The 9,522-nt window shown below is 47.7% G+C and overlaps 1 protein-coding gene across 1 annotated transcript in view; it reads left to right on the forward strand.

Annotated features, from left to right (window-relative positions):
• Positions 1-41: 41 nt before the first annotated feature.
• LOC106941552 (receptor-type tyrosine-protein phosphatase mu-like) overlaps positions 42-9,522 on the forward strand; it is a 28,130-nt gene continuing 18,649 nt past the window's right edge. The window contains exons 1-6 of the mRNA XM_015024607.1: positions 42-199; positions 415-489; positions 782-808; positions 2,442-2,453; positions 4,213-4,406; positions 6,708-6,716. Coding sequence (XP_014880093.1) covers positions 133-199; positions 415-489; positions 782-808; positions 2,442-2,453; positions 4,213-4,406; positions 6,708-6,716 — 384 coding nt within the window. The 5' untranslated portion in view covers positions 42-132. The remainder of the gene's footprint in view (positions 200-414; positions 490-781; positions 809-2,441; positions 2,454-4,212; positions 4,407-6,707; positions 6,717-9,522) is intronic.

Here is a 9,522-nt window from a genome sequence, read left to right on the forward strand (position 1 = left end):
GGGTCCATCTGGGTCCATCTGGGTCCATCTGGGTCCATCTGGGTCCCAACAGAGACTCAGGTCAGCCCCATCGCCTCTGTCTGCAGGAAGTTGGCCAAGAAGAGGAAGGAAACACTGAGCTCCAGACAGGAAATGACTCTGATGGTGAACAGCTCCCAACACACAGCCATGGTGGACACACACACTCTGAACGGCCACAGTGAGTCCACACACACACACACACACACACTGTCTAACTGGCATAATAAATCTGACTAAAAGCCAGGTGGACAGATGGGGACATGAGACATGTTCATCTCATCATGTGGGTGGAGTCATTATGTGGGTGGAGTCATTATGTGGGTGGAGTCATTATGTGGGTGGAGTCATGTGGGTGGAGTCATGGCGTTGATAAATTCTGCTCTGTCTCTGCAGCCATGTCGTCTCCATCTTCTTTCACCCTGAAGACAAACACCATCAGCACCTCCGTCCCCAACTCCTACTACCCAGGTAACCTTAACAGCAAGATATATGGTCAGTGAATGCATCACACTGACAGTGAATGCATCACACTGACAGTGAATGCATCACACTGACAGACGGCAGCACAGAGTCGTCTTTAGGTCCAGATTTATGAATCATTCGGTGTAAATGATGAACTTTCAGCTGAATTTACTGAAATTCCTCGGTGTTTCAGCTGCCAGCCACACCCACAACGCTCAGTCGCGCTGTGGTCCACTGACTCGTCTCTTTGTCCTGTCTTTCTCTCTGTCTGTCTGCTGCTCTTGTGTCCTGATGGCAGACCCATTCGTACCAACAGCCATCTTGGGTGAGACTCTCTTCCTTGTTTTCTCTGCAGGAGGTTAGCGTTCAGGTTTACTGGTAGACAGACCAGAGGAAGACAGGCAGACAGACAGACAGGAAGTGGACTGGCAGGTGAAGGGAGAGGACGGACAGAAAGAGAGACAGGGATTCTCTGGCTTCCATCCATTCCTGCTTGCTTGTTCAGCTGCTTTTGTTTTGTTTTTATTCTCTTTATTTGATTTTAGTGACCAGTTCTGCCATCTTTACTGTTTTATCTCCAACAGTTTTGCTTTTATTCTTGAACTTGAATGAAGTTCCTTCATGTTTTTCTTTGGTTGAAAAGACTCAGTTTGCTTCGTCTTGTTTTATTTGAAATTTAGAATAATTGTTCTGGTTCCTTGGTTTTCACCCTGTTTTCTTGTTTTGTGACTAAAACTATGGTGGGCTTCACTCCATCCCCACATCCACAACATTCCTGCGTGTCGTGTTGATGTCACGTCTGTTTGTGACCTTCAACCTTTGCATGGACACAACACGCTCTGGTGGACTTTGGGAGTGGGAATAACACAGGAGCTTTTTTACTTCCTCATCTTCAGCGTAAAATCTGAATGAACTGAGAATAATAATGGAGCGCTCACTAACCTGTGATATTTTCTAGCAAATGTCAACAGTTGGTTTGAGTTTGGATCAGTGTTTCTGTTTGACTTGTCTGATTTAAAGAACCTCTAGTTACCACAGGAGCCTGTCAGTAGTTGGACCTATGGGTTCATAGCTTCAGTCCAGGACACAGAGCGATAGTTTGAACAGAAACCATGCCTTTAACTGTCCACCATGACCGCGCTGTGTTTAATCAGATGGAGCTCCCATCGGCCCCAGCTGAACATGCCAAACACCTACAGGACATCCAGAGTCCTCCCAGCCTGTTGACTCATTAGTTGACCCCCTTCATGGAAACATTGCTGGCATTGCACCCCGATCACCATCCAGGACCCCAAACTGAAGCTTTCAGCATGCGATCTTCCACGGTCTTTCATGCTCCAGCTGAGGAACCTCCTGCATTGCAGACACTCCAGAAACCACCAAGCGCTGATTCTAGTGCCCCATAAGGGTCTTTGTCCAGTGTGAAGGGGTCCTCCAGCATCCTGGAAGTCCTGTGATCAGTTTCATCCAGACAATAACAATCTTCTGATGGACAACGTTCAAAGACATTTCCTCCTATTTCCTGTTGAAAGCAAGATATATTTCCTTTTGTGCCTTTGGCCTAACATACTCCGCTCTGACCTAAAATAGCCCCAATATGCCTCAGCTAAAATTTAGGATACGTCAGTGGACAGACAGGCAATAGAAACTTTGCTTAGCTAGTTAGAGGAGCAGGAATCCGAGGACAAACTGGGTGGTTCAGGATATTAGCCAGGTTAGCTAGGTTGGTCATGTTACTTAGGTTAGCAAAATCAGCTAGATTGGCTAGGTTAGTCAGGTCAGCAAGGTTAGCTAGGTTAGCTAGATCAGGGTTAGCTATTCTCTGGTAGAAGGGTCCGGGGTTCAGCAGAGCTCCTACAGTGTTTGGTACTAGCTGTGTTAGCAGCTAGCTAAAAGCTAAAGTTGTTGCTCATCTCGTGTCTCCTCTCTTCTTCTCTTCTTTCCGTCTCTGTGTAAAGTGCCCATTAATGGTAAGTGGTTAAATTTGGGGCTGACTAGGGGGGGGGCTCGTGTTTGGGGGGTGTCACCACTTTGCATGGAGCCACACCCATTACCTGCTGTGATGTCATCATTAGTATGGCAGAGCTTCATTTGTACCCTCTGTCATGATGTCACAACCCAAGCCCCTCCCATCATCCTGTATTTAACCAATCAGCTCATTTGATGTCTTATGATTGGTTGTTTCATCCATCCAATCACCAGCCACCACTGCCATCGCCTCGTCCATCTTCCTCACCTTGACTGGTTGGACTGTTCAGGTAGAGAGCTTCTGATTGGTCAGTTAGCCCCCAGGCTAGCCAATAAGAACAGCTAGAGAGCGTAGTGGAAGTTGTGTCCGCCGTGTCTTTGCTGAAACGTTCCTGCCAGAGTTCTGGACGGGTTTAGCTCTGATGTCCACTTCACGACCAAGGTTTGTTCTTTTCCAGGACTCTGAACTCTGCTCTGTTCACACTGCCACTCCAAGAACCCAAACTGTTCTGGTCCCATTCACACAGGCAGAACCAGGCTGTTCTGGACTTGTCCAGTTTTACTCTTTGTACCGGACCGTGCTGGATCTGGACTGGATGTAGACCAGTACCCTTACTGGGACTAAAGCTGGGATCTTTGGCCGCAGTGTGGAAAGAGTCCATCATCATCCTCTGTCCAGACATGTAATGTGATGTCATTCATCTGTGTTGTCATGGTGACAGTCTTGTAGGAGTGGATGTGGACCAGAACTTTTCCTTGGTTCTGGACAGACTCAGTGCGGACCGGTTTCTCTAAATGAAGCTTGACTCACTCGCTCCAGACTTTGACTAGACCACATTTGACTCTCTAATCAGACCAATTTACATGTGGAAGGTTTCCTCACAGAACCAAGGAGCTTGACAGAGCAGAGGGAAAGGGAACCGCAGCAGGTGGAGATGGAGCAGATGATGAAGTTCTGGTTCCAATAGAACCGAGTCGACCTGACCCAGATGTGGGAAAATGGCCTAAATTGGTTTGGGAATAAAACAATTTCAAAAACTCAGGGCTTCAGTCACAACCACGAAGGAGAATAGTTTGAAGCTTCTTGGTTATTGACAAGGTTATTGGAGGAACTCTGTGGTCCAGGAGGAGCATCGTTTGAACAGGAGCTACGGGGATTGGGATTAGGGATTAAGGAAGGGCTCTCTGTAGGCAGGGGCTGGGATCAGATTCTGACTATCTGGGAAACTCAGAAGAGGTCGGTGCAGATGAGCCAGCTTCTGGACCACCTGGGGGGTTTGATGGTCTGGTCCCAAGCCGTGAAGTGATCAGGAGGTACAGAGAGGTGATGCTCGGGGTGATCCACTCTGGATTGAAACCTGGAGGTCCTCCAGGACCAGCAGGACGGGTTGTTGGTGCTGGAAGTGAAGTTCTGAGGTATTCCTCTGAAGAGGACATGTGGTTTGTGTCTCCTGAAGGAAAGTCCAGTCAGTAGAGATGTCTTCTCAGGAGCGGATGGACCTCTAGAGGGTTCTCCTGGTTCTGTGGGGAACGGCCTTCATCAGTGTTACCCAGTCAGAGTCTGTCCAAAACAAAGCTTCAGCATCAGATTTTGTGTCTCAGATCATCTTCAGAACCCGGCCTTCAGACCGAACCGGATCTGGTCCAGCTGGATCATTAGAAATGAACAGATTCTGGTTCTATCTGGATCAGCCTGGTCCAGTCCATCACATGTCCACACTGACCTGCTGTCTGATCCGTCCGTCTTCTGTTCCTCTGCAGACGACAGCAGCCACACCATGACCAGTGAAACCAGCAGCCTGGTCCAGTCCCACTACAAGCAGCGGGAGGCGGAGCGGGAGGCGCTGCCCTACCAGACGGGTCAGCTGCACCCGGCCATCCGGGTCGCTGACCTGCTGCAGCACATCACCCAGATGAAGTGTGCCGAGGGCTATGGGTTCAAGGAGGAGTACGAGGTGAGAACACGACTGTCTGACCCAGCTGACATCAAACGGATCAGAACCGGTGGGGCTCTGCTCGGCCCTGGTGGAATGGTTCCTAGACCGAGTCAGAACTGAAACCTTCTCCGATCCTCCAGGGTTACCATCACTCCTGGTAGAACTAAAACTAAAAGTTTCTGTAAAGGAGGCTGAGGCGAGGCATCAGCAGGGGAACCAGAACCGCCCAGGGAGTCTAACGCACTGGCCCAGTTTCACACCCTGCCATCATGCATCCATTGCTCAGGTCTGCTTCAGTTCTGATCCGGCCCATTCTTACTCCTCTGGCTTCCCTGGCTGCGTGCTGCAGCCACATTGTGTGAGTCCAACGAGTCCAGTTCTGGTTCTGGTCTGAACAAATTAGGTTCTCTCTGTCCAAGTACTTCAGCAGTGGAGTGTGGTGCAGCCAGTTTCTGCCAGTCCCAGACAGAGATTTCTCTGGTTGTCTGATCCGATCAACGATCAATGATATCGATCCGTCAACCAGTCCAAGAACCAATCAGAGTCCTCCCTGAATGATCTGATCATCTGCTGAGAGGAAGTACATCAGTGATGATTAGTCTGGAGGTTCTGGAGGTTCTGAAGGAGGTGCAGTAAAAACTGAAACCACAGAAAATCCTTCCAATAATGTCCTCTACAAGCTGCAGGTTGGAGCTTCTCGAAATCTGTGTGTGTTTGTGTTTGTGTGTATGTGTGTATGTGTGTGTTTGTCCATTTTAACAGGAGAAACTTACTAATGGATGTTACTTACCTGAACACACACACACTCACAGACATACATTATAGATCTTCCCTGCAGCTAATGGGCCCAAACAGGGAATGGCTCCAGTGTGTGTGTGTGTGTGTGTGTGTGTGTGTGTGTGTGTGTGTGTGTGTGTGCGTGTGTGTGTGTGTGTGTGTGTGTGTGTGTGCGTGCGTGCGTGTGTGCGTGTGTGTGAGCAGTGTGCTTGCGGGCTGCCCTCAGGGCTGATCCATTATACATACTGAATACACACTCAGAGTTTTCACTCTCCATTTGCAGAAAGTTATCAGCGAGGAGTTCTGTTCTGGTTCTACTCTGGTTCTGTTCTGTTCTGGCCCGGTCTCTAGCCGGAATGGCTCCCAGTTCACATCTCTCCACATTACCAGAGAGCTTTTAGATTTTTTTTCATATACCGTATTTTCCGGACTATAAGCCGCTACTTTCTTCCTAAACTTTGAACCTTGCAGCTTATATGTGGATTTTTCTTCAACCACCAGGGGACTGTTTAGCAGGAAGTGAATCATTGGAAGTCAAAATTGGAAATAAAAGAAGAAATTGCCCATTAAAACGGAATTAGGTTTTAATAGGGAATTGAAATTTGAGAATGTTGTTGATCAGTTAAATAGCATTGAGGGGAAAAAGAAGATTTTTAATTTTTTTAAATACTGGGATCATTATGAGAATTTGAGGCATAGATATTAGGATCCAGTAGATGGCAGTAGTGCAACAATAATTGATGCAAGCTGCCGTTGAAATCTAAAGAAGAAGAAGAAGAAGAAAGTGCGCATTTTCATTTAGCACATGCTAGTAGCAGACACGAAGGATCAGCACTTTTACTGTTACGGTTACCGTTCGGAAAATACCGTAATCAGTTCAGTTAAATCTAAACTTGGCACCTTTTTCTTTTTCAACTGTAATAAAGGTGATATTCAGTTGACCTGTTATGACTCAGATGTTGGGTGTCTCTGCTGCTGCTGCATCGCTGTGGAAAACCTGGAGCAGCAGAGAAATCTGCAGCTTATAGTCCAGAAAATACGGTATTTATTTCATTAATAGTATTATTTATTTCCTGACTTTTGTTCTGTGAAGAACCCAGAGAGAGTTATTTTATTGTCCCTTCTGGAAAACAATACATTTTTACATTTAGGCTCCTGCAGTCGTCACTTTTTCTGTTACAAACTGACTCGGCCCCCAGCAGAGAAGGGAAAAGTTATGTGGCCCTCACAGGAAAAAGTTTGGGGACCCCTGAGACCCTCAGGGTTAGGGTTAGGGTCGAGAACCCCTGAGACCCTCAGGGGTTCTCAACCCCTCTGATGGAGACATCTTGTGACCGGCCGGGTGTCTCAGTCACAGAAATGAAACATAAACATGTCAGGATCTGCCTTTTCACCCAGATTTTCAGATCCATCTTGTGAAGTGAGTGATGATTTGTTGATCATTTGTTGATGAGGTGAGGTGAGATGGGCCCCCAGTCGCCCCACTCATGACTCTTGTCTCCCTGGTCCCTCCATGCTTTTCTAATTAATCTGATTGGACAGCTCAACGAGGTAAGACGCCTTCCTAGTTTTCTGTGTTTCTGTCGTAGATTCGGGTTTAGCTAGCACCTTTGTTAGCACTCTGCTAGGCTAGCTCCACCCAGGCCCAGTTTGTTTATCTGCATTACATTACACACCAGTCTCCAGGGCAAACCTGAAACACGTCTGCACCCATCAGGATCTCTGTCTGATTCAGGGGATGTTCCTGGAAGACATGGGGTTAGGGTTAGTGCTGGTAGCATGGGTGTTAATGGGGGGGAAACCAGCACCACACCCACTGGTCAGCACCTCTGTACCAGCATTGAACTGGGTTCTTTTGCAGACTAGTGACAGAACTGGAAAGAGTTGATTTACAGGGCGGCCAGCAGAGAGCATCTGGCTTCCAGTAGCTGAGGGGTGTTATGGGTACCCTGTAAGTGAAGGCTATAGCTCTAGAGTTCCAGACTGTGAGAACGTTCCTGCATGCTTTCCTCTTTGTGTCTCTCCCCATTTCCTGTCTGATGACTGCCAGTAAAGGAAACCCAGTGCTGGCTATCCCCATGCTGGAACCATTGGGTCGTTGAGGAACCCCCAAACATCCAATTGACCCGTGTTGGAAACAGTCCAACATCCAAAGATCTCACAGGGACTGGGCATCCTCACTGATGCACTGGTTCTAACACCTATTCACTGGGATATCCGTCTCCTCCACCTGCCCTCATGCAGACCCCGTCCTCCCCACGGCCCCTGACCCCTGACCCCTGTGTGCCTCCATCAGTGCTGCTAATGCTTATCCTCTGTGCATGTTGATCGTCAGATGTCAGATGCTCCACTAGCTGCTTGAAGAGAGTATCACTCCACTACTGATGCCCCCTAGTGGACAGTTTGTGAATCTGATCATTTCCATCCCATCACTGGTCTGCATGAGGTCCCAGTTACATCCTACTGGGAGTTGAACTGGTTCTGTCAGTGTCCAGTGGGGGCTGGATCCAGCTGACCTCTGGAGCCAGACGACTGGACTGGGTGTCAGATTGTCTGTTTATTCTTATTTTCACAGAAACTTTGGGTTTTTGGGTGTGAGGGTGACAGCTGTGCTCCCAGCCGGCTGGATGCTCAGAAGGTCTGATGAATACGGAGACTTCTAGATGACTCTAGTTCTGTTTCCACCACCAGGAGAACCTCCTGCTCCAGGACTCGGTTCAGTAGGAAGTTTCAGCAGCGCCACCACTGGCGCCACTCCAGTCCTCTCCTCACCCAGGTCCTCCTAGTCCTGTCCAGCCAGGGGCCCTGTTGGCCCCTGACCAACAGGGCGCCCACAAAATATATNAGAAAACATTTTTTATTAAAGTTATGTACTGCAGCTTGAATAAATGCAGCTACATAGCATTTTTTGAGAAGTTTGTATTGCTTTATGTGTGTTTTGCTTGTTGCTATTGGGGAGAGACATTTCAGCAAGTAATAAAAATATTAAGCAACCTATTTGCATACTGTATGTGGACTGTTGCATGTAAAATGTAAATACTGTGTTAGAACCAGTATTGGACCAAAGACAGCGAGGCCATTGCAGGCCTTTAAAATTGTGGTGCTTTCAATGGGTCAGACAGATTCGAGATATTTTAACAGCAGCTGGTCTGGGGGCCCAATTTAATGTTTTGTAATGGGGACCAAGATTCCTGGCGGCTCCCCTGGTTGCCACGGTTACATTGGTTGACTAGATCAGGGGTCACCAACTCCAGCCCTCCAGTCCTACCATCCTGCAACTTTTAGATTCACCTCTGCTCCAAAATGTCTGAATCCCTCACCAGCATTCATTCCTCTCTGCAATAGGCTGGAAACGAGCAGCTTATTTGATCCAGATGTGTTTGAACAGAGACAGCACTAAACCACAACATCCAAAGCATAAATACAGTTATATACACAGTACTGCTGCTAACTTTCAAATGAATATAAATGTTTTCAGAAAGTCCCAGATTTCCTCACTAACTGGCAGCACAGAGTCCAGGATTTTATTGTCCAGCTGTTTGAGGGGAAGATGTCAGAGTGCAGTTTGTCTTCAACGCAGAAGAGATGAATAGTGATTTGTGTGTCCGTGTGGTGAGTTGGAGCGCAGACCGTCATCATCCTACCAGACCGGGATGGGGAGATTGGCAGGTTCTTCTGGATCCCAGACGGATTTCAGAAACCCTGAAAGCTTCAGTTCACTTCAGACAAACTTCATGCCTCCAAGCTGAGCTGGTTCAGATATAAACCATATTTGTATTGTGAGTCTTAACATACATAAAGATCATAGATGGATGAACTGGTTGGTTGGGAGTTCAGCCTGCAGCAGCTTTGTCTCCAGCTGCCTCCTCACACCTGATGGGGAAATCTGGAACAGGCCTGAAGGACCAACCAGACATCGTGATTGGCCGTCATTCTAACCAATGGTCCGCCACCTGTTCTTGCTCTGGTAATGCATCCAGAGCAGTACGGTGGGCTGCTGGGCAGATTTTACCCTGTGTCACACCACAAATTGTTCCAAGGTGCTGGAGTTAAACTCAAGTGCTGCATGATGTCGTAGGATTCAGAACCAGAACATCTCCAGGCTTACCATTGAGTCCACACCAGTCCAAAAGGAGGAGAACCTTCTTCTTTGGTTGTAGGAACTGACAGAAATGGAAACTTTAGTCTCCAGTGTTGCTCAGAACACTCTGAGATGTTCTGGCCCATTTAGGCATCATCTTGGTGAGCCTCAGAACCACCAAAGACACAACTGGACCTCACAGAACCACTGTTAACACCAAGGTCCACTTTAGAAAACAACTGGGTTCTTGCAAGGTTCTGGTTGTAACCAGAAACC

This window comes from Poecilia latipinna, unplaced genomic scaffold, assembly GCF_001443285.1.
Source record: "Poecilia latipinna isolate Pla-1442-1.1 unplaced genomic scaffold, P_latipinna-1.0 Scaffold3741, whole genome shotgun sequence".
NCBI lineage: Eukaryota > Metazoa > Chordata > Actinopteri > Cyprinodontiformes > Poeciliidae > Poecilia > Poecilia latipinna.